Here is a 25190-nt window from a genome sequence, read left to right on the forward strand (position 1 = left end):
TAATACAGTTATGAGCCAATAAACACACTGATTAAGGTCATTTTTGCGCCCCTCCCTCTGACCTGCTATGCCTTGGCAGGCCTGGTTCAGGTTCTGCTTAGGAGTCTGGAGACAGCTAAGGCTGGGCCCTCCCATCCAGCTGGGTCTGGGGGGGTCTCTGGGGTGAGCAATTGGACAGACCAGCCTGCAATTAGATTCAGCTTCTATTCCTTGCTCTGCCACCAGATCATTCTCTTTTTCTTATTTCTCCTCTGTATGTCAAAGGTGGAGATAAAAGGACTGCACTTGGAACCAAGGTTCCAACTTGAATCCTGCCTTTCACCTGCCATATCACCTCAGGCTGATAGTTACCCATTCATTCACCCTGCACAAGATTTTGTGCTTCTTGCCTTCAGTCTTCAGTTTGCTCAAATACAAACGGGCATAAGGATGCCAAAATCAGAAGCTGACTTTGGGCATTCACAGAAAAATACACACAAGAAGCTTCCACAGAACATGGAACAAGGACAGTAATAACATTTTGTTTCCTTCTAAGCTTCCTTCAGGTTGACTTTTCCTGATTCTATGAAAATATCTGGCAGCCATAAAAGGGGTTTCCAAAGCTGCTTGTTGAAAGACTTCAACTGCAAGGTGGCATCATAAGTAGCTAAGAGGGAACCGGTTCTTTACAATGAAGCAGACTACAGATCAGGGCCTGTCATAGGGCTGGTCTGACCTTACCCCGCATAGCGCATTTCCTCTATCCAGCCCACTAAATAAGAAAGGGGGCTGGCCAGTATGTCCTGACAGTCTTCTTAGGCCCCTTTGGTGCTAGGCTGACATCTCAATTTTGGCCCCTCCAGTCTGAGCAGTTGCTGTTTTTTCATACCCAAGGGGAACAGTTCTGACTTAGTAAAATCATGAAAGGAATTGGTAGACATCTGCCTTTCAAAGAAGGCAGAAGCTGAAGGCTTTCAAAGAAGCTGCAAGACTAAGTTGTATTCACAGTGGCCTCTAGTGGCAAATCTCCCAAATAGCATGCTGAAGGAATCTCAGAATGACCCCAGACTCAGAAATGTAGGGCTAAAAGGGGGTTAGCCCTAATCTTTGCTTGATGAGTAAGGAAACTGAGCACCAGAGGGAAAATGATTTGCCCTAGTGCTCACATTTACCTCTCTGTTCACAAACCTTGTCTAAAACTGGTCTTCTGTGGATTCAAATGCAATGAGGGACTGTGAAAAACACAGGAGGACACTATTTCTAAAACAGACCAAGCCAACCTTAAGAGAAGACCCTAACATGTCTTTTTTTTTTTTTTAAGTGATGTTTTAAAAAAAGATTTATTTATGAACACAAGAGCTGGGTGTAGGCCAGAGGTTGGGGGGGGGGGTGAGAGGATTCGCCAGAGACAGAGTGGGAGCAGAACAGGCAGATCCACTGAAATACACTGCTGAGGGGAGCAGCAGGTGAGACATCCTGGTCAGGGATCAAACTTGTGCTGCAGTGACTGGTGATTGCTTCATAGGTTGCATCTTAACCCCTTGCACCACTAGGGAAGCCCTAACATGCTTTCTTACCCTACAGTTTGCTTCTCAATTATTTGTAAAAGAAAGTTGCTGGGAGCCTCCCTGGTGGCGCAGGGGTTAAAGACAGTGCTATCATACCACCAGCCACTGCAGCACTGAGTTCAATCCCTCGCCTGCCAGGGAGCAACCCACATGGTGTTGCAGACCTTTCCTGCCTCACATGCTGCTCCCCTCAGCAGTGTATTTCAGTGGATCTGCATGTTCTGCTTCCCACTCTCTCTGTTGAATCCTCTCACCCCCCAGACCTCTGGCTTACATCCCAGTTCTTGTATGCATAAATAAATAAATCTTTTAAAAAAAAGTTGCTGGGAGATCTATCCTAGTATTTACCTAGAGTAGTAACCTGCTGTCACAGGGCTCAAAGCCATGCGGGGCCTTGTGGGCAGCAAATTTGACCACTTAAATGTGTTTTCGATGTTTCCTCTTCGACGTGTTGTAAGAATGTGGGGTCAGAAGGCCACAGTGACAACTGATTGGCTTGAGGATCTGCGGGTAGGAATCATTTTCCTTGCTGGGAGGAAGCTATTTTGACATATTCTGGAGACACAATCCAAAAATAAATCAAGCTGAGGACTTCCAGAGGGCTCAGTGGAAAAACTTTGCTGCCATACCAGCTGAAGCTGGGGTTTGGAGACTTGGAATAAAGCTATTTCTGCACATGTATTTTGATCATTTCCCGAAGAAAACAATTTATTTCATTCATTCAACAATAACCTTAAAGAACTGCATAAGGTGCTGAGGAGACACGCAGAAGGAAATAACATCTTTTGCTTGGAGGTTAGCCTGGTGGGAGAAGCTGTGCGTGGGACGAAGAGGCAGGAGTTGCGTGTGTTGGCTTCAAATGTTCTAGCCCACATAATCCTTACAACAGCCCTGTGAAGTTCGGACCATTCATCCCCTCTGCCAACTAAAGCACAGAGGAATTAAGAAACATCATACTGCTGCCAAGTGGTGAAGCTGGGATCTTGGTTCGAATACCTTTTCCTTCAATGTCGTGATTGTGGGGGACACCTCCCCTGCATTTCTGTAATTTTTTTAAAAAAAGATTTATTTATGCATACAAGAGCTGGGGTACAGGCCAGAGGTGGTGGGGGAGGTGGGGCGGTGAGAGGATTCACCAGACACAGAGTGGGGGAGAACAGGCAGACTGACTGAAATACACTGCTGAGGGGAGGAGAGGGCGAGACAGGAGAGGTCTGCTGCGCCATGTGGGTAGCTCCCTGGCCGCCAGGGATCAAACTCGTGCCATAGAGGCTGCGGATTCCTTCATAGTGCTGTGCTTAACCCCTTGTACCACCAGGGAGGCCCCATTTCTGTAATTTCTAATCATACCTTCTTACCCATTCTAGGGCCCACCACAGCAATCTCAGTGCCACACTGATGTCGAGTACTAAAGTAGGAGTGGAAAGCAGGACACTGTTTCTTAGAGCTCAGTCTTAGCAGCCAAAGGCAGGAGTTGTAGAAGTTTATCCTGTGCTTTCAATTTCTTCACTCTTCCAAAATCACCACTGGCCTAGGAAGCAGAAGACCAAGTTGTGGTCCCATACGCCCCACGCTCTTAGGAAAATCCTCCCTCTCCAATTTAATGTTGAAGAAACATGGCCTGTAGGATCTCACTACTGCAACTTTGGTGTCTGGACCAGCTGGTTAAAAACACAGACTTTCTTGCTGGATGTTGAATCCACCTCTGCTTTCTAGCAGGCTCCCCCATTGATTCTTGTGTAGTAAAGTGTGAGAAGCCCTGGGTTAGTGCCCTTTATTGTCTGGGTGCCAAACTTCCTGCCCATTCCAGGCAAGAACACTGTTTTTTGGGGGGGCCTCCCTGGTGGTGCAGGAGTTAAAGACAGCTATTGCCAGTCACTGCAGCACCAGTTGGATCCCCGGCCAGCCAGGGAGCTACCCACACGCCGGTAGCAGACCTCTCCTGTCTCGCCCACTGCTCCCTCAGCAGTGTATTTCAGTGGATCTTCCTCTTCTGCTCCCCACTGTCTCTGGTGAATCCTCTCATCTCCCCCGCACCTCTGGCCTACACCCCAGGTCTTGTATGCATAAATAAATCAATCTTAAAAAAAAAAAATCTTAAAAAAAAAACATTGCTACCAACTTCAAGTCTTCTTCCAAAAGTCTAGAACCTCCTACCCTTCTCACCCAAGCTGAGCTCTCGTTCCTTCATTAGCTCCAGCAATCCCACAACCTATTTTCATTAATCTCTATTTAGGTTATAAACTCATCCCTATCTTCTCCTCCTAAGCTACCCTCACTTTAGATCTAAGATGTGACTGAAATTGGCTCTCATTTCACACCCCACTTTTATGAGATGTGTCCTAATTGTACTTCTCCTGAGAGGGTGTAAACCCTTATATGACAAAAGGATTAATAATCAGGATTCTTTTTAAACAAGTGACCTTTCCATGGAAACAGGAGTTTCTCATCTTTGGCTAACTCGCGTATTTACTAGAATTGTGGAGCAATTCAAGTTTTACTCTTTGAGGTCTCATCCTTTATGAAAACCTGACACATGCTTGCAGGTTTGCAGGTTTGCAAGCATATGATCATGTTTGCATGTTTGGTGTGTCTTTCTAGAAGAAAGGAACAATGCCTGTGCTAGTCAACACCTTACTTCCCAAAGTAGTGATGATATGTTTTTACCACTCTCAGGATCCAGGTGAAAGTGGGGATTTTCAAGATTGTAATTCTGGAGGCGAACAGAATGGTGTGTGTTTTATACCTTGCTCTGGAGAGGTGGAACCAATTATGTGCAACCATCCAGGCTAAAAGAAATGTACTTTCTACTTTCCCAGAATTTAGAAAGGTCCTGTGCATCCCAAAACCATCTATGAAAAGTCAGTCATTTACTTAGTTGTTGGATTTGGCTTTTTGTTGTCAAGAAAGAGACAGAGCAATGGAGAATGAGGTGGTTTGGTTATTCCGTAAAGGAAATCATCAGCTCCAAAATGTTTAGAGCAATAAAGAGCAATAAAGCTGTAATTCTCTCTTCAGTCAAGATGCTACTAGTCTGAGAAAGCAAGCACCACAACACATATTGTCTCTCAGTTCACAACAATACAGATTTCTTGCAAGTTTGAGGGGTGGTTTCGGTCTCCCAGAACATCCATCTGATTAATCTATAGATAATTTCCCCTCATTCATAAATGCATCCAACAACTGTTATCTTCTTTCTTTGGTACTGCCCTTTATTTATTTTTTTTAAAGATTTATTTATCTATGCACACAAGAACTGGGTTACAGGTCAGAGGTGTGGGAGGGTGAGAGGATTCACCAGAGACAGAACAGGCAGACTGACTGAAATACACTGCTGAGGGGAGCAGCGGGTGAGTCAGGAGAGGTCCGCTGTACCATGTGGGCAGCTCCCTGGCTGGGGATTGAACTCGTGCTGCAGTGGCTGCGGATAGCTTTGTAGGTTGTGTCTCAACCCCTAGTGCCACCAGGGAGGCCCCGATACTGCCCTTTAAAAGGCAGACCTGTTCATGAATGGGAGGAATCCACAGCAGAGCCACAGAAATACTACTTGAAAGGGTTCAGAGGTTAAAATGGCTGCAAGAGCCTCATACAATATTTAAAATCAGATCACAGCAGAGATTTCAACCATCAGTGGAATTTTATTTTGGAAGCTTCTATGTATTACATAGGTATTAACTTCCTTTCTCTCACCTCCCACCGAATCAGAAAGATTAAAAAAAAAAAAAAAATATAAAACCTCTTATCTAGTTTCTCTAAAATCTCATATTAAAAATAAAAAACATAAGTTGTTGCCCCTCCTTTACGAGAATACTGCTTTTTAAGGAGAAGTCACAGTCTGTCCTCAAGCTCACGACAAAGTTCCACTGCTTCCTGGGGAAAAAATGGCCAGTACTTCTGCTTCCTTTTAATAAATTCTTTTCTCGATTATTACACATTATCATTCCCCACTTGACACCTTCTTAGAAACTTGATTGTTGGATGCATTTTTCACTTGGCAAAAATTCAATGTGGCTTTGCGTGGGATGTCTAAGTGTCAGAAACAGCAGTGTTGATATTCTGGTTTTGAGAGGGAAAATATATAGAGAGATGTATACATTCCCTGGAAGAACAAATGCGGGAGACTGACACAGGGGCTGCACAGAGTTCAGAAGGCTGATAGACACTGCTTGATTTTGAATTCTGTTGCTGTCAGCTACCAAAGAATGCAGTGTAGGCCAGAATATAAATCTCCACAGGAAGAAGTTTGGTTAGGCACGGTGAAATGACAGTTTGCTTCATCTTGTTCCAAGAGTATCAGAACAGATACGCACAAGGAGGAGCAGTGTGGGTCACTGGCGATGAGCAGTAACCTGTGAAAGATTGTGCACGGGCACTTCTGCAAATGTTCTGTCAACCTAGGCACGGGGGAAGAGAAAGGAGGCATCCTATTAAAATACACTCCCATCTCTAACTCACCCAAGATCCCAGGCTTCCTGTGCCAGGACTTGCAAGGCCAAAATGCAGTTTAGAGTTACGTGTCATTCCAGGTCATCTGGGAGCTGGTTCATTGGGGTCATCTCAGAAGACCCGGGTGTGCCCAAAAGAGCGACATGTCTACCCGGAAGGGTACGCTTTGATGATCTTCACATCGTCCACGGGGCGGTCCTGGGAGTTTGTTTCCACCATCCCTACTCGATTCACCATTCCTATACCCTGGCACACACGACCAAAAATGGTGTGTTTGCCATCAAGCCACTGGGTGGGAGCGAGGGTCACAAAGAACTGGCTGCCATTGGTGTCTGGTCCCGCATTGGCCATTGCAAGAATTCCAGCTCCTGGAAGGAAAAAGAAGAGAGGAAAGAGTATGAGCAACCTCCACAGTTCCATTCCACAGCTGCCAGGCTTTGTTCTGGCTCAAATAATCAACAGACAACCTTCGCCTCAGGGCAGGCTCTCTGCCCTGACACAGAGGTCACGGCTGCACTGCCTTGTGGACCTCACCTGTCCCTAGCCTCTATCCAAGATGAGTCATGAGAATGGATGGGCCATGCCCCAGATTCCCCTCAAGACCCCGGCAAAGTCTCCTGCTTTTTTGGAGAAGCTTTTGCTTTCCTATAGTTTGTATCATCTACATTCAACAAGCATGTTAGGACACTCAGACCAGCACTCTACATCACTCAGGACTCACTTAAGAGGTGTCTCTTTCTCTAATCCACCAGGGTCCTTTGTGGCGCCGCAGCTGGACAGAGACATGGCACCAGGCCACGGTGTCAGGCATTCGCTTTGAATCCTAGCCAAAGAACAAGCTTTTCAAATCGACTCCCCTCTTCCCACCTAGTCCAGCCAGATTATGGACTTACCTGTGAATTTCAAGTCTGGATGAAGTTCATCTTCAAACTGTTTGCCATAGATAGATGCACCACCTCGACCTGCCAGATTAGAAGACAAAAAACCAACCAGTCATCCCACGTTCTACCTCACAGCAACGATGGCCCAGGGTCAAAGGATTTTTTGAAGTGCAGAAGAGGAAAAGAGTGAGCATGCCAAGATCCTTGCCAGGTAGGCTGCAATTCCACAGCCTAGAAGCAGAATCAAGCACTGCTGCAAAATCTAGCACATTCAAATCATGGGTTTCATTCAGGTAGGAAGTTTCTTTTCAAAATAACTTTTTTTCCCTGCTTATTAAAATAATAGAAGTTCACTGTCAAAAATGTAGAAAAAGCACAATGCCATCAAAAGAACATTAAAGTTTCCTGCAATCTAACCAGTCACACCTTGATGTAAGGGTTTTCTTAATTTTTAATAGTTTTGTGAGTATTTTAGATAGAAATGCCCCAAACCCTGCCTGCACCACAGACCCAGCTTATCAGTCAGCCATCTCCCCTGATGAGCTGAGACTCTCCACTGAGTCCTGACCAACCCAGAACTCCAGGGAGCAACGTTTTTTTGTTACAGATAGTCATTTTTAATGGATCAGAGATGGCATCAAAAATTAAATCTAGGGCCTTCCTGCTGGCGCAGGGGTTAAAAAGTCTCAGTGCTATCAAGCTGTCACCAGCCACTGTGCCATGAGTTTGATCAGATCCTAGCTAGGGAGCAACCCACATGGCGCAGCAGACCTCTCCTGTCTCGCCCACAGCTCTCCTCAGCAGTGTATTTCAGTAGATCTGCCTGTTCTGCTCCCCACTCTGTCTTTGGTGAATACTCTTACCCCCCACACCTCTGGGCTACACCCCAGTTCTTGTATGCATAAATAAATAAAATAAATTTTTTAAAAAATGATTATGTATTCGCTGTCCTTAACCTAGGTGAAGGAAAATAAAATTCATTTAAATCATTTAAGTGGTAATGTGGCAAGAAGGAATAAAATTACAGTAGGCAGAGTTCACTGCAGAGGTAGTTCATCATAAAGAAATTATGAAAAAACACAGGATGGAACTGACTGGCTAGCAACCACGTGTCATTTACATTTTGTCCACAATAGTGTGGCACTGTACTGGGTACCCAGGTTTCATTCTTAAAAGCAAAACAATATGTTAATATGGCTTTCCAATAGGAAAAAATGTCCTAACAGGAGGCAACTTGCCTAATCAGTTATTTCGTCAATCATGTGCCTTGCTGAACTACTTACTTTGTTTCTTCAAGTTGACCAGACCAGACAGCCTGGAAAAAAGCAAACCACCCGGATGGAGCTCACTTCCTATTACAGCCTGCCGTGAAGGTAGCATGGCTAAAGTACAATGTCTACCCCCTGGGGCCCAGCTAAGTGTTTCCCTGGTAAACATCCTTTGTTAATTTACTTTTCTGGATGCTCCGCTACAGGGAGTATGTCATGGCCTCCAGTTTGGTTTGGAAGAAAACACTGTTTTCATGCAAAGAAGAACGGGGACGAATCCTAACAGATGAGGGGAAACCTCCCACCTGGTCCAGGCTACCAATGCTTCTGGAAAATCACTGTACTATCAAACTATATAAGATTTCATTCTAAAATTTCAACCTGGTAGTCGACTTCCAAACAGCAATTATGCAACCAGTACATTCCCTCTGATTATATGTCAAAGTTCCTGCCTAAGGCTGGAAGGGTGGGGATGATTAGTGGAAATTCTAGGGCTAAAGATGAGGGAGGAGAGAGGGGGCTGTGGGGGTAAACTGAGTCAAGCCCCACGTTCAGGGCTTGAGTGAACAAACTGAGGATCAAGTTTAGTACTGGGTTGTCTATCCACAGGCTGGGTCTTGCCAGCGTGATCCCAGCAAGCTGAGAACAGCTAGAATGAAACCTCTAGATCCCCGCCCTACGGGAACAGAAATCCATCACACTAACAGCACCACAAACAAGAAGAGGATTACAGGACAGGCCAGTCAAGAGTCACAGATGAAGTCTGTGGCTCCAAGCAATCAGAAAGAGATGAGAAAGAAGAACATGGAGCCCCCTTTTTATTCACCAGGCATATCAGACTAACTACAACTAATTTGGGCCTCTTCAGCACCATTTACGTATAATTCGTCATCTTTTCATAACCTAGTTCAATTCAGGGTTTGCAGCAAAATGTCAGAAGGAAAATTAATTACAATCAAAACATTCCTGTTGGGCAGGAGGAACAGGGAGAGATGGGGGTGGGGGTGGTGGGGATGGGACAGGGAAAGATTAAAGAGTTCTCTGGCGCAGAGCAGGTTACACAGATGTCAACTATCAGTTATAAAACTGACAACTGGGAAACTTCTTAGTCAAAAACTTACACCAGTACAGATACAATGGAAATAGATAGGTACAAGCCTGTTTTCTAAACTCTATTCTTAAAGTTCTGTTACTTTTCTGTCCTCTATCTTAAACATTTATTCAATGCATTTTTTTTAAAGATTTATTTTTATTTATTTATACAAGCACTGGGTACAGTCAGAAGTGCGGGAGGGTGAGAGATTTCACCAGAGCCAGAGCGGGGAGCAGAGCAGGCAGAAGGACCGAAGCACACTGCTGAGGGGAGCAGCGGGCGGCAGGAGAGGTCTGCGCGCCATGTGGGACCCTCCTTCGGTGGCCGGGGAGCAGCCGGGGATCGAACCGGCGCTGCAGAGTCTGCGGGCAGCTTCGCAACCCAGCGCTCAACCGCTGCACCACCGGGGAGTCCCCTTATTCAATTCATTTAACATTCCAAACATACAAAGAATAGCATGACAAATAACTGCACCTCCCCAAGAAATAAAAGTACGATAAATCAAGTCCAAGACCCACACACACACACTCACACGTCACCCTTCCCCACCCGCTAGAGCTCACAACTGCTCTGAAGAATCACATTTTCCTTCCAGGCAACCACTATTCTGACCAGGAGCTTCTCATCTCCAAGCATTTCCTTTCTTTTTCTTTCTTTTTTGTTTTTACCATATACGTATGTATCCCTTAAAAAATGTGCTGTTGTTTTGCATATATTTAAGTTTATATAAATACTATTATATTCTAGGTATTTGACAATTAGTTTTCCCCCCACATTTGTGATATTCAACAATTTTGTTCCAGGAGCTCTCTGTAGTATTCATCCCACTTCGCACTGTATCACCAAACCTATCTGTGTCATATTGATGGCTATTTAGGAGCTTTCCAATGTTTTTTTTTTTTTTTTAAATTATTATTATTATAAGTTAGGCTGTAATAACCAATCTTATACTGTCTCTCAAACACAAGTGCAGGAGTTTCATGGACTAACCTCACTGGGGGTGGGGGTGGGAATGGGGGTGTATGCAGGTCACAGTTTACAAGCATCTTAGCACTACAAGGTTTTCCTAACTACATGCCAGATGTGACCTCAAGGCACATCCCACCTTGTTCTCCTTCTTATTCTCACTGCTCTAAGTCCATTAGTCACACTTCTAACACCTGTCAGTCTGAGAGCAGCACAATTTCTTATGCCCTTTTAATCTTCATTCCCTGAAGTTTTGTATAATATCATGTTTACTGGCTATTTAGCTTTCTTCCACTCTGAATGGCCACTTTTCTAAGTGGCTAGATTCATATTTTCTGAATACTAATCCTTTGTCAGCTAATGCTTTGCAAGTAAATATCTTCTTCTAGTCAATGTTCTTCACTCTTTTAATCCAGTTGAAATTCCTTAGTCTTTCTCTTTATTATGTGCTGTTTCTTTTTTTTTTTTTTTAAAGATTTATTTATTTATGCATACAAGGACTGGGGCACAGGCCAGATGTGTGGGGGGTGAGAGGATTCACCAGAGACAGAGTGGAGAAGAGAACAGGCAGACTGACCAAAGTACACCGCTGAGGGGAGCAGCAGGCGAGTCAGGAGAGGTCTGCTGCGCCATGTGGGTTGCTCCCTGGCTGGCTGGGGATCAAACTTGTGCTGCAGAGGTGGTGAATTGCTTCATAGTGCGGTGCTTAACCCCTTGCACCACCAGGGCGGACCTATGAGCAGTTTCTTTAAAAATAAAAATCTCTCCTTATCCCTAAGACTCCTCTGACATCAATCAAAGCTTCCTCTTACCAAGAGAGCCTCTAGCAGATGCTGCAGGTCAGCTAGCCCTGACCATTTCCAGTCCTATTGTCCATGGCCTGTTTCAACCTCAGAGACAAGGGAGGGAGGTACTAACTTGTGTCTATTGCAGCTAAGTGTGGCTAAACGACCCAGTTAGGACTTAATAATATAAACAAAGCTCCTGGGAGAGCTACAGCCTTCCTGATAAAAAGGGACAAATAGACTCCTTTGTCTTTCACGCATAGCTTTCTCTATATTTCTTTTCTGAAAGCAAAGGTGATATCAGAAGAAGTCTGAGACTAAAGGTCATGACACCAAAAATGGTAGAGCAAGTTTGGTCTCTGACGACCCCACTGGGCAGCCACCCAATGCCTACCACTGCTCACTTCCAGACACGAGGAAAGCACAAGTTCTCTTTGTTTAAGCCACCGTGGTTGTTTTCTGTTACTTGCAGCCAAAAGCACTGATCAACTGATATAATCACTTTGTGAGCAACAGAGTAGAATGGGGGAAGCGGCTAAGGGAGCTGCTAGATTACCAGGCAAATGTCAGATACCACATTTAATCTGGGCAACAATATGACAGTTCTCCAAGCAGTTCTGTAGTTTTTTATGTGGAGTCCTCTCTTTCTCACTTACCTATGAAAGACCTGAATTGCAATTCTAATTCCACTACCTACTAGCTGGGTAACCTCAAGTAAGATACTTATCCCCTCTAAGCCTCAGTTTCCTTGTCTGTCAAATAAGAACAGCAGTAGTACCTATGTCACATGGGATCATTATGACAGCTAAATGAGATAATGCATGGAAGGCATGCAGTGTATTATTACATGACGCAAACATACAGCATTGGGATGACGAGCCTTTAAAGTAACCCAAGCATTTTCTGTGAAAGGCAACGCTAACTGGTGATTAATAATCTACCTTGGAGCCACTCTGCTTGGGCTTATTCCAGTTCCTCTGTCCTCAAACCTCTAGTGTTCCCTCACCACCCATGCTCTTTGTGGTTAATGCTTACTTCACTGAGAGAAAAGCAAAGAGACATGCTTTCACCACCAAGCCCACCTCTCGACCCATTTACCTTCCTCCCTGCATTATCAATACACTGTATAGGTTGTTCATCTGACTCCCTCACTGCCATGCACCTAATCCCATTTACCTTTTTTTTTTTTTTCAATCTGTCCCATTGAGTGACAGCTGCCACTGGCACAGTCCCAGGGCAAGGACGAACTCAAGGGTTTTCTCTTAGCACCAGCTACCAAATCCTAGCCCCACTGCCTGGGGGAGGACCTGTGAAAGTGCTAGTCTACTCACATGTGAACAACCTTGCAATTATAATTTCCCCCTCTCCTGTATCAATTTTTCTTGCTAGAGGATCATTCTTAGCATAAAGCATGTTCACATTTCCTATCTAATACCAAAACAAAAACTGTCTCCAAGTATCCCACTATTTCTCTGCATCCCTCGACAGAAAAACTCTAAAGTTGTTGATACTTGGTACCCACTTCCTCTCCTGCCTCAAATGCTCTAGTGAAGACCCACTCCCCCGCCGGCGCCAAAACTATCCATCAAGGCCATCAGTCACTGCCATGTCACTAAGTCCAAATGTCAATCCTCAGGTCTAACCTTGCTAGATTTATGAGCAGCGTGTGACAGCTCACGTCATTTTCTGGGACTACCGTCTCCCTTTGGTTTCCATGACTACATTTTCCTGGTGTTAGTCCCACCTTACTGGCAGCTCTCCCTCTTCTCTCTCAGGTGTTAGACCACAGATCCTGGAGACTTCCCCTTCAACGCCTGCTCCCTTGACCCTTTATCTTTCACAGGTGTTATCTTTGGATCATTGAAGTCTGTCTTGGTGTCTGCTTCCCAGAGGACCAGAACCAACACAACCGCTATCACCCTGGTCCAAAATACAGTAAGCTCTAACTTTGTTTTTTGTTTAAGATTTATTTTTATTTATTCATGCACACAAGATCTAGGATGTAGGCCAAAGGTGCAGGGGATGAGAGGACTCACCAGAGTGGGGAGCAGTGGGCGAGACAGGAGAGGTCTGCTGCACCATGTGGGTCAGCTCCCTGGCCGGGGATCAAACTCATGCCTCAGTGGCTGACAATAGCTTGATAGGGCTGAGACTTTAATCCCTGCGCCACCAGGGAGGCCCCAAACTCTTAACTTTGATAAGGTAAGTTCCAACTGGTCTCCTTGCTTTCAATTTGCCTCCGCGTTTCCATGACAGTCTAATCTCCAAGTGGAAGCCTGGGGGGGTTGTGTGTGTGTCCTACAGTAAGTCTCATCATGGCACGCCTCTGCTCAAAATCCTCTGGTGACATTTCATCTCACTTAGGACAAAATCCAAAGTCTTTACCTTGACTTAATAAGACTCTCCGTCGTGTGATGCTCTGCTACCTTCAGTCATCTCCAGCCACAGTCCCCCTCATTCACCTGTTCCAGCCACACTGGACTCTGCTATTTCCGTGCCAAGCACACTCAGGTCTAAGGTCTCTGCTGTTGTCTCTGAAGTGTCCTCCCCACCGACAGTCTTGTGACTCACTTTATTCAGAGCTCTGCTGAAATGCCACCTCATCTGAGAAAACTTCCCTAATCACACTATGCAAAAAAGCACCTCCCTCACTTTCAGCATGGGTGAGTTTGTCCCCTGTGGACATCAGGCAGTGTGTGGAGACATTCTGGTTGTCACAAGTGAGGGTTCTACCACTAACTAATGCAGCTAAACATCCTGCAATGCACAGGGTAGCCCCTCAACAAAGTTATGCAGCCCAAAATGTCAATGGTGCCAAGGCTGAGAATCACTGATCTATCTCTTCACTATATTCTTTGTCACACCATGTGTCACGGCCTGACAGCCTACTGTGTGCCCATGCACGTATCTGTTCACTGTCTGTCTCTCCCATTAGCATGGGGCTCTGCAAGGCCTCCTTATTCACCACTTAGCAGAATGCCCAGACTATGCTAGGACCCAAGAGTCATTTGTTAAATGAACTAACAACCAAAGAAAATAACAAAGAAGCAACCACACTTTTTGAGCTTGTATTTTGTTTCAGCCTGTGCTAACCATTTCACAGACATCATTTGCTACCCACAACTGTTGCTCTGAGGTGCCCATAACCACACCCCAGTACAGATGAGGCTCAGTAAGGTTATGAAACTTGTCTACATTCAGCTTTTGTGTGAATCCAAGATTCAACCCAAGACAACAGGGCTCCAAAACCCTGCTGTTCACCACCACACCCCATTACCTTGCTTTATAACAGGGCTGGATTAAACTGCCTCATGTATTTTTCTTATCTCATACTCAAGCACCCCAAATGATCCCTGAATGAAGCTAGTTTGAATCTGAACTGTGTGTGAGTGTCCATGAACGGGCCCTCTCTCATGCTCCATGCTTCCTCCTGCCACTCTGTGCAATCTACCTTGACTGCTCCTTTACTATCCCCTCTATAGGCAGCTTGGGGCCTTAGAAATCACACCTTAGGCATCTGTCCAGGTGCAGAGAGGTGGCCAAGTTATGTTACCCAGCCAGTCAATTGTTTGAGAATGTAACACCTAGGGTGGCGGGCTCTTCCCCACACTCCCAAACCTCTGTTACTCATGTTTCTGCTCTGTTCCAAAACACCCTTCCCTTTAGCAGCCAAGGGTTAAACAAGAAGGCCCATTGCAAAATATGCGTCCTTCCCATCCTAATCTCTCTTTGTCTCTCAGTAGGAATTATTCCAACCAACATCACATACATAATTCACAGCACAACACCACACATTTGCATACTTATATTATTATTCTCCTTTTTTTTTCTGATTGTTTCATATAATGAGTATCTCATGTTCCTGGCAGGGCAGGGACCTCTACAAGGAAAAGGAATATGCCTGGGCTTCTAATGAGTAAGTAGTCCTTATAGGCCTTAGAATAGCACAGGATACCCAGCAGACTCTTAGCAAATATTCATCAAATGAATAAAATTACCAATGAGCTTGCTGTTTAACATGCTAAATTTCAGGTGTTCCTGGGGCTACCAAGAAGAGAGATGAAATCAGAGTGAGGGTGATGCCAGCATAATCAGCATGTAATTAATCACCGCAATCTCAACAGTTGGCGGACACTGTGAGGCTAAGTGCAGAGAGGGAAGAGCTGAAGGAAGGGCTCGACAGGGAGCCATGTCTCATAGAGGAGAGGAAAGAAGTTAGCCGAAACAGATTAAAAGACATCCAGAATGCTAAAGAAAGAGTCAGCAAAGATTTATTATAATCAGGGAAATATAAAAGAAAAATGGTTTAACATGAAGCAGGAAGTCAAGGAGCATTTGAATTGAGAACATGAAGATGTATCAGAGTAACTGGAAAAAAACTGTGCCAGATGAAGGACAGTGGGAGGTGGACATCTCCCTCACAGTACAGCAACTTGCTGCAGAGCCCAGGATGTCACACACTGCCACCTGAAACATTAAGCAAAAAGTGTTACCTAATCAGGGAGCATTTCACAATTGTGACCCAGGAGAACCTAACTCCTGGTTATCTTCTCCACAGACTCAACAGCAGACTCACTTCAATCGTTCACCACACTTGAGGGTGGATACAATTCAGAAATCTTGAGTGACTCAATTTTATTAAAATTATATCATGGAAAGAAGGAAGAGGAAGAAGACAAGTAAAAAGTACAAAGCATTCACAGTACACTTTCAGATAAAGAAAGTGGAGTGAAGGGCCTCCCCGGTGGCGCAGCGGTTGAGCGCTGGGTTGCGAAGCTGCCCGCGGCCTCTGCGGCGCTGGTTTGATCCCCAGCTGCTCCCTGGCCACTGGAGGAGGGTCCCACATGGCTCGCAGACCTCTCCTGCCGCCCGCTGCTCCCCTCAGCAGTGTACTTCGGTCCTTCTGCCTGCTCTGCTCCCCGCTCTGGCTCTGGTGAATTCTCTCACCCTCCCGCGCTTCTGACTGTACCCAGTGCATGTATAAACAAAACAAACAAACAAACAAACAAAAAATCAATAAAATAAATAAATTACAAAAAATGCTCTATAAAAAAAAAAAAAAGAAAGAAAGTGGAGTGAAGCAGGAGTATATTACCTGCCTAACACTTGAGGAAGCAAACATAAAAAGATTCAAATTTAAAAGCCAAAAATCCACCAGCATCAACCAAATAAGAAAACAAAACAATCTTCTTCCCAAAATTCTGAAGAGAGTCAGTCAAGGAAAAGACTGCTATCCCTAAATGTAGTAATCAGGAAATGAGCTCCCCTTACAGAATTCTCACAAATATCCCCCAATTTTAGGAAGCCAATGCAAGGAGTCAGCAGCCCTGACAAAGTTAAGGAGCCCTGGAGGGCAGAGCCAGTGCTCAGGGGTGGCAGAGCAGGTTACCAGCATTGGCCACCCTGGGAGGGTGAGGCAGGGGGCAGGGTCATGAGGAGGTTCAGGACATATGACCCCAAAACATGCACCTAGGGCACACTGAACATTTCAAGGTGAAGGAATTTGAGAAATGGCCAGTGTAGAAGGGATTAAATGACCTTCCCTGAAGCAGGTCTTAAGGCCCTCTGTGAGAGGTGCCCTCACTGTACCTGGAGGCAAGAAACATCCTAATCTCCAAGAAAGAGGGCCACTGAGAGTAGCAGGAATAAAACTTGCTGTTTCCTCAGTTTACTACACTTAGCTCATATCCCTTTTGTCTTAACATCTTTTCCCACAACTTTTCACTCTTCATCAAACTTAGCATGAAAGCAGGTTTAGATTTCTGTGTTATGTAAAACTTATATTAAATAAATTTGTATACTTTTCTCCTAAATCTGTCTTCTGTTACAGAGACCCTATGGAGCATGAAAATTGGTCTAAAAGCACATTTTTCTTTCCCTCCAGCCACATTCACAGAACTACCGACAGCCCAGGATGGGGATGGAGAGACACCACTGGCAGGTGGAGGGGCACAGGCTTTAATGAAGTCTGAAAGAAAAAACACAGGCTAGCTCTCCCACAGAGGCTCACTCAGCGCGAGCTGAGTTTGTGTCCTCTCCTCTATCCTAATTAGGCTAGAATAAAATGGACAGAAAACATCACAGCATATGAGTGTGAAAGACAACTAACCCCACACGGGGAGAGAGTGACAGAGAATCCACTTACACTGCCTCTGAGTGAATAAAAGGTAAGGACAACATAGGTCTGAATGATGAAATTAAGCATGGATAAAATGGAAAGAAATGGCATGGAAATTAGGTAAACATACCACAACAAATAGAAACAGAGAAAGAAAGGAAGGGTAGAAGAAAAAAACCACCTCAGAAACTCAGTGTGGGAGAAAACAGAATCCCACAAAGGGCTTCACCATGGCTGTCTCAAGCTCCAGATGATCCAAACAGAACTAAGAATCCAATAAAACAGGAGCTCAAAGACAAGCTAATAAATCAACAGAGCAAAATGAAAAGATTTCAGAAATAAGGAAAAAGATTGAGAGTCTACACAGTGCTAATAAATAAGTGAAGGTGTAAAAAGGCACACTAGACATGACTAAAAATTAAATAAGGCACAGAATAAAGGTCTGTGATTATTCCAGTCTATGCAGGAAAAAAATGGAAAAACAACTCACACACTCAAAATAAATGTGCTAGATATGGAAGGCAAAGGTGATAAAACAAAGAATAACTAGTTTCCTGAAATAGAAAATCCAGTAAGAATAGCAGAAAAAATATTCAGAAATACAAATAAAATTTTCCCGGAGATGAAGAAAGGAATAAAACTGGCTTTGGTATTTTCCAAAGTCATGCACAGAACCGGAAGGCAGGGGGAGGGAAGGGAAAAGGTGGAGTGGGCACCACGGTGTATGGTGGAAGATTACGGGTAACTTGGTGATGGAAGAAGGAGGGTGACCACACCTGAGGGGAAAAATTCTTTATTGTGAAAAAAATGAACAAGGATGTAAAATAATGGTAGTTCAATGAAAAGTATATTAAAAACAAACAAACAAAATAACCCAGAAGGCAATGGATGGAGCAGAACTGTGAATGAGTGTGACTAGAATCACACATATCTAGCCATGGTATTTTTCAAAAATAAAGACAGCAGGCAGAAATTCTCAAACTTGAATGAGTTAAAAAATGTAACACTCTCCAGTCCTTGTGATTAAAAACCAATGGACAAGAAATTCTGCCTTCTAGCAGCACTTGTGAACAGAAAAGTCTGGACGTGAGCACTGAACTCACCAACATGTTGAACCTATACAGTATCTGAAGGAATCCTGGGCATAGACTGGAAAATGTTGTACACTCTCACAAGGGAAAAAATAAAACAAACAACAAAACTGGGAGTGGCAGGGAGGGCAGACAGGCATGGATAGAAATGTAAGTACTAACTGCTTCACCTTTCATAGCAGGAAGTCAATTTTTTGTTAACTATATGAAATCAAGTATAAAACTTTCTGGGTCTCCCTGGTGGTGTGGGCGTTAAAGACGCAGTGCTATCAAGCTGTAGCCAGCCACTGCCTCGAGTTTGATCCTTGGCCAGGGAGCTACCCCACATGGTGCAGCAGACCTCTCCTGTCTTGCCCACTGTTCCCCCTCAGCAGAGTATTTCAGTACATACGCCTGTTCTGCTCCCCACTCTGTCTCTGATGAATCCTTTTACCACCCTATACCTCTGGCCTACACCCCAGTTCTTGTATGCATAAAACAGCCTATCCTTTTGAATTATTTCCATTTAGCTAGCTACCAATCTGTCCAAGCTTCTTTTAACTAGATATCTGAGAAGAAAGATGTCTAGTGTAATGGACACCATTTCTGAAAGGTGGGATACTGGGGGAAAAAGGCTGGTTAGGAATCTTTAGAAGGTATGCTTATAAGTGACTGAGATTGTTCTTTTTCTACTTATATATTCTGTGTTTTGAAATATGTCAATAGATATTGAAATGGAATGGCTCTGGTCATAAAGGATAAATAAAGAATAATTGAGAATGGCAAAGAACAAAAAAACTGGAAAAAAAAACCACCACAGAGAAAACCAAGCTTATTTAAAGGCAAAAGAGTGGGAGTAGGAGTTATAGAGAGAAAATGCAGCCTGAGATATAAGGACCCTTGAAATCAACTTCATTTCATAAACCCCATCTAAATAATGACAACTCCCAAATTCATACCTCCATCCCAAACCTTTCTTAATGCCATCCTTAAGTTCAACTACTTATTCAACCTCTCTACTTGAAGGTCTGACAAGTATTTTGCATATAACATGTCCAAAACCAAAAGCAAATTCTTGATCTACCCCCGCCAATCCTGTTCCTCAGCCTTCCCCATTTCACTAAATTCAAGTCAAAAACCTTGACTATCCTCTCATACCCCAATTCCCCACTTCAACCTCATCAAATCCCAATGGTTCTGTTTTCTTTATTTTTTCTTAAAGATTTATTTTATTTATTCATGCACCTAAGATCTGGGGTGTAGACCAGAGGTATAGGGGGAGAGGATTCACCAGAGACAGAGTGGGGAGCAGAACAGGCGGACCTACTGAGATACACTGCAGGAGGGAGTAGAGGGTGAGACAGGAGAGGCCTGCTGTGCCATGTACGTCAGCTCCCTAGCCAGGGATAGAACTCATGGCCAGCAGTGGCTGGTAATTGCTTGATAGTGCTGTGTCTTCAATACCCTGTGCCACCAGGGAGGCCCCAATGGTTCTATTTTCATCAAAACATAATGTAAGTGAAAGCAAAACAAAAATGGATCCAGTCACTTTGCACCACTTTCTGTACCATTAGCCTAGTCTAACTATAACTATGTCTAGACTGGGTGACAATAGTCTTCTAACTGGTTCCCACGTCCCACTCTGACTCCTACATCTGTTCTCCAAACAGCAGCCAGAGTGATCTTTTTAAAGCATAGGTCAGTTCATGTCATTCCTTTGCTCAAAACCTGGATGGTTCCCATCTTATTCAGAATAAAACCCAAAGTCTCTACCATGCCCTATAATGTCCTACAAATCACTTCTGCAGGCTGCTGCTGTAGGACCTCTGGGCTTGTTCTTCCTCCACCCAAAATGCAACTCTACCAGTCACAAAGTGTATTCCCTCACTCCATTCAGATCTCTGTTCCAATAACATCTCTTTTCAGAGAGAACTTCTCTGACCTTTCTAAAATCACATCTCTGCATCTTTTTCCTGCTTTAATGAGAGCAGAGTTTTTTCTTTGTTCACTACTATATACCTAAAGCATCTGACTAAAAAAAGTGCTTTGCTGGGAAACACAGATGGCCACACACACACACATACACACACACACACACACACACACAAGCAAGACACATATTGAACTCCATACAGAGAAATAAATTCAAAATTGATTAAATATTTGGATATAAGAACTGCAACCAAAGTACTTAAAAGAAAATACAGGGGACACACTATAGGTCATCAACCACAAAGATATATTTGGGAATACAACCCCAGCAGCAAAGGAAACAAGCATAAAAATAAACAAGTGGGACAATATCAAACTTAAAAGCTTTTGTATCTCAAAAGAAACCATCACAGAAACAAAAAGGCAACCTAAAGAATGGGGAAAAAATATTTGCATACCATACATCTGACAATAGGTTAGTCTCCAAAATTTACAAAGTACTTACACAACCCAACAACAAAAGACCAAATGACTCTATTAAAAAATGGGCAAACAGGTCTCCCTGGTGGTTCAGGGGTTAAAGACAGCACTATTAAGCTACCCGCTGCCACTGCAGCACAAGCTTGATTCCTGGGCAGGGAGCTGACGCACATGGCGCAGCGGACCTCTCCTGTCTCCACCACTGCTCCCCTCAGAGTGTATTTCAGTGGATGTGCCTGTTCTGCGCCCCACTCTTTCTGGTGAATCCTCTCACCTCCCTGCACCTCTGGCTTACATCCCAGTTCTTGTTTGCATAAATAAATAACCCAAAAAAATGGGCAAAGGATCTCAATAGACACTTCTCTAAAGAAGACATTCAGATGGCCTATAGACATGGAAAAAAGTTCAACATCGCTGATTATAAGAGAAATGCAAATTAAAAACCACACTGAGATACCACTTGACCCCTGTAAGAGAATGGCCCATATAAAAAAGAATGGAATTAACGAAGACTGGCATGGTTGCAGTGAAGAAGGAATTCTCATCCACTGCTGGTAGGAATGCAAGCTAGTATAGTCCCTGTGGAAAATGATACAGAGATTTCTCAAGAAAATAAAAATTCCGTTTGACCCAGAAATACCACTATTAGGTGTCTATCCAAATAACATGAAAATCTACTACAAAAAGATCTATCTACACCTGTGTATTCCACAGCACTGTTTACAATTGCCAAATCATGGGCCCAATTTAAGTGCCCTTTAACAGATGACTGGATAGAGAAACTGTGGAGCAGGTACTCAGTGGAATGCGACAGTACATATGGGACAAAATGGAACAGATCTTGAGGTGATTATGCTGAGTGAGATCAGTCAACAAGTGAAAGTTTTCAGATAGTCTCATCTGCAGAATATAAATACCCAAAAAACAATTACATGAAAACAATACAAGAAATAAAATCTGAACTTGGCAAAAAGAAGATAATGGTTACCAGAGGGAATAGGGGAAAGAGTGGAGGGCTGGGGAAAGGTGGCAAATGGGTTATGGATATGGTGATCTGGTGGAGGGAATAAAAACAAAAGTGCTCAATACTTGTTAAATGAATGAATCATAGAATCTTATTTTTCTCGGACCTCCCTGGTGTCACAAGGGGTTAAGTCTCAGCAATATGAAGCAATCCGCAGCCGCTGCAGCATGAGTTCGATCTCTGGCCAGGGAGCTACCCACATGGCACAGCAGACCTCTCCTGTCTCGCCTGCTGCTCCCCTCAGCAGTGTATTTCGGTAGACCCACCTGTTCTGCTCCCCACTCTGTCTCCAGTGAATCCTTTCAGCCCCCCGCACCTCTGGCCTACAGCCCAGCTTTTGTATGCATAAATAAATCTTAAAAAAATCTTATTTTTCTCAAAACATTGCAAATGATTTCTTTTTTTACTTCTGATAATTGGACTACTCTACTCAGGCAAATATTATTTTTCTTAGTAAGCAATACACAAAAGTTATGAGAAACTCTCTAAGGCCCGGAAGTCAAGATAACTGTAGTTTCTACTGATAGTCAATTTCTCATGTGTATGTTTGGGAGAGGTTAAGTTTTAAAAAGGGCAGGAACAGTCACCAGAATCCACTAACCCAAGTCCCTGTTATACAAAGGAGCCCTCGGGGCTGCCTTACACTGTTATGATAGAATGAAACTGCAGCAAGAAATGGGGACTTAACTGTACCTGTCCCTGTTGGGTCACCTCCCTGGATCATGAAGTCTTTGATGATTCTGTGGAATTTTGTGCCATTGTAGTAACCTCGACGCGCCAACTCAGCAAAGTTCTTACAGGTCTTTGGAGCATGTTTCCAGTACAACTCAAGCACAACGATCCCCATGCTATAGGGGGAGAAGACAGTAGAGCTCTGATCAAGAACAAGGTCACAGCAAAAAGGAGTATTATAGGACTGCTCAAGGTTATGTCATGAAATTGTGATAAACATAAGATTTCATCCTCAGAAAAGGAAAACAATGCAAATAATACACACAGATAGTTTCTTGAGTAAAACATGCAGGCATTTCTGGTACACCTTTAGCAAAATAATCATGAACAATTCAAAAATCTAATACATAATATATATATATATAAAATCACTGATCATCTTAAATCAATATAACCAAGCCAAAATTAGGAAAAAATATCCCACTTAATTTGTAAATTTTTTCTCAAAGGACTTTATGTATATATGCATACCTTTCTGGGTAGGAGTGGAAACCGGGAAGATGGAGGACAGGAAGCTTTTCAATTAATATTTCTAAACTTTTGTATTTCTGAACCAAGAAAATATATTACCTATTTGTAAACATTTTTAAAGGGGGAAAAAAGAGTTTGTGTGTTTAGCAGGTGTAACAAAAGCAAAACCTGATTACTTCAAACCTTTGCACCTACCCCATATGGTGAGTGCTCCCCTCCCCCACCAAGTACTATTAAGAAAAAGTAAAAGCCTTAGTCAAGCAGTTTCCCCTCCACTCCAACACTGTTCTAGACTTGAAGTTCTAAGAATGTGAGAATTGAGTCAACTCTGGATAATATGAACACTGTGCCGAGCACAGGGTAAGTTCTCTATAAATGCCATGTGGCATGTACTAGAACATAGCTTTCTTTAAAAGCTTTCCACTGACATGTCATCCTTCATACTACTAATGTCCAATGTGGATTAACAATTACTCTGTGCAAGGCATGGGTCTAGGTGCTTTTCCCCTTATGGAGCTTATATTTGGTGAATATTTTTTAAATATTGGAACTCACTTTTTGCACTGATGATTTGGAAGTACTTACACAATTCTGAAATTGTGTAGCATTGACTCGGCATATTACAGAAGAAAAATACAGATGGTATGATTATATGGTCCTGTTTTTGTTAAAAAAATAGAACATGAGTGGTTTATATGCACATAGAAAAATATCTGGAAGATCATTCAACAAACTATTGATAATATTTTCATGGGGAGAGGTGGTTTTACTTCTTATTCTATACTCTTTATTGCCTGGATTTATATTTTGATTCATACTGTGATTTTTAAAAAGTTAACAGGTGAGTTCAGAAATTACTTTCAAGTTGGGGCCTGAGGAAGTAACATTTTGCCACATTAAAAGGTGGAGAAAATGGTCAGGGAGCAAAAGCAGCATCTGAGAGAACTGTGCTCTGGTGGAAAGCCTGGACAAGAACAGAAAGAAGACAGACAGCAATGAAGGCTGGATCTTGGTTATTGACGAGGATGTCAGATGTAGCCGGAGGGTAGGCAGTGGTCAGATGAAAACAATTATTTCTTTAGTCTGGAAAGTCAGACTAAGAAATTTTAATTTTATACTGTTGTAGCAGTAAAAAGTTACTTAAGGTTATCTGAAAAGATCACCCTGAACTTTTTCCAGGGGCAATGGAATGAATGACACCCAAGAACCTAGCCTGTAGGGCAGACACACCAGGTTCCATCCAAGTAAAGCTCCCCTACTCTTTAGATATAGGGGTTTGGCCAATTTAATTTGTTCATTTGATCGGTAAATTCTGGCATTTCCCCTGCTAAAACTGGAGAGGTGGAATAACACCTAAAATTTCTGAGTTGCTAAGAGCAATAAACTAAACGAGATGGCTAGACATCAGGGGCACTAGCTGGTTGGCGGTCAATCATATTGTTCTCACACCACTGATAGAGGAGAAAGTGTGCTTCTTCTTGTGTTCTCTCAATAATTTGTTTACACGTTTGTACTGCCTGTCTCGTCAAAATTTACGTGTACTGTAAACTCCAAAGACGAGGTTGTGTGTCCTGTATGTGAAAGACGAGGTTGTGTGTCCTGTATGCATCTCCGTATACTCGCCTAGTAGATCCTACATCCCTGGCCTGGGGGCTCAACACACGCTCGAAGAATGAATGGAAGAAAGAACCCGCGTGGGGGGCAGAGGTAACGGGGAGGCGGACGCTCAAGCCTCCGAGGTCTCAGCGCGAGTCGGTGCGGAGCTGGGGCGCTAGCGGTGGCGGCCCCCACGCAGCCCGCCGCGGCCCCAACGGTCCGGCTCCACGGCTCTCCACGAGGACGCCCGCCTCCCAGGAAGCACGCCCGGAACCGGGTCCCGCGGCCAAGCCCGGGCCCCGCGTCGCCTCCGCAGCCCAGCTCCAGGGGCCAGACCCCCTCACCTGGTCTCCAAGTACACGTTGGGCGGCTGCCAGGAGTCGGGGGGGATGGCCGCCATAGCGAGGCCGGAGGAATCCTGCTCCAGCAAGCGCTACTTCCGGCGCGCTGGGCTGGGGACCCGCCACTGCGACGCACACTTCCGGTCCCCGCGTGGTAGAGCTTTGGGCGCCAGGAAGGGGGGTGGTGGGCGGACAGGGGCGCGCAAGAGTAAGGGTCCAAACTCCAAGGGCCCCAAGCAGGGGTGCAGGGGCAAAAACGAGCTGGCCGTAAGGACGCGGAACTGCGCAAGATCCAACAGGGAGGCTCTCCCGGTGGAGGGTTCCCGCCCTGCTTCCCGGAGATCCGATTGGTTTGTCTAGGCGTGGAAGGCGGGAATTCCCCTTATGTTTACGCTCGGATTGGAGTTCTGTGCTAACGCTCAATTCGAAGAATTTCTGAG

General features: G+C 44.1%; 1 protein-coding gene and 1 non-coding gene across 2 annotated transcripts; both read right to left on the reverse strand.

The window, feature by feature from the left end:
- Positions 1 to 1562: 1562 nt before the first annotated feature.
- On the reverse strand, positions 1563 to 25050 carry PPIL1 (peptidylprolyl isomerase like 1). The gene is made up of 4 exons (XM_037519613.2): positions 24754 to 25050; positions 22304 to 22458; positions 6887 to 6955; positions 1563 to 6361 (listed from the first exon to the last, which is right to left on the reverse strand). Exons 1-4 carry the CDS (start codon positions 24807 to 24809, stop codon positions 6141 to 6143), a joined length of 501 nt encoding a protein of 166 aa, XP_037375510.1. The 5' UTR covers positions 24810 to 25050; the 3' UTR covers positions 1563 to 6140.
- Positions 12180 to 12308, reverse strand: LOC119253632 (small nucleolar RNA SNORA30/SNORA37 family). Its single transcript, XR_005127161.1, has one exon. It is a non-coding gene; the product is annotated as a small nucleolar RNA SNORA30/SNORA37 family (small nucleolar RNA).
- Positions 25051 to 25190: the final 140 nt, after the last annotated feature.

The sequence above is a fragment of the Talpa occidentalis genome, unplaced genomic scaffold (genome assembly GCF_014898055.3).
Source record: "Talpa occidentalis isolate TD23 unplaced genomic scaffold, MPIMG_talOcc4v2.1 talOcc4.2, whole genome shotgun sequence".
Classification (NCBI taxonomy): Eukaryota; Metazoa; Chordata; class Mammalia; order Eulipotyphla; family Talpidae; genus Talpa; species Talpa occidentalis.

What these genes read in the sequence shown, in the direction of transcription:
- PPIL1 (XM_037519613.2), bottom strand. Translation starts at nt 24,809, where the DNA reads ATGGCGGCCATCCCCCCCGACTCCTGGCAGCCGCCCAACGTGTACTTG. An exon ending in AACGTGTACTTGGAGACCAG is followed by an intron (nt 22,459 to 24,753) that starts GTGAGGGGGTCT and finishes CTCCCCCTATAG; the next exon opens with CATGGGGATCGTTGTGCTTG. An exon ending in AGGTGACCCAACAGGGACAG is followed by an intron (nt 6,956 to 22,303) that starts GTACAGTTAAGT and finishes CTAATCTGGCAG; the next exon opens with GTCGAGGTGGTGCATCTATC.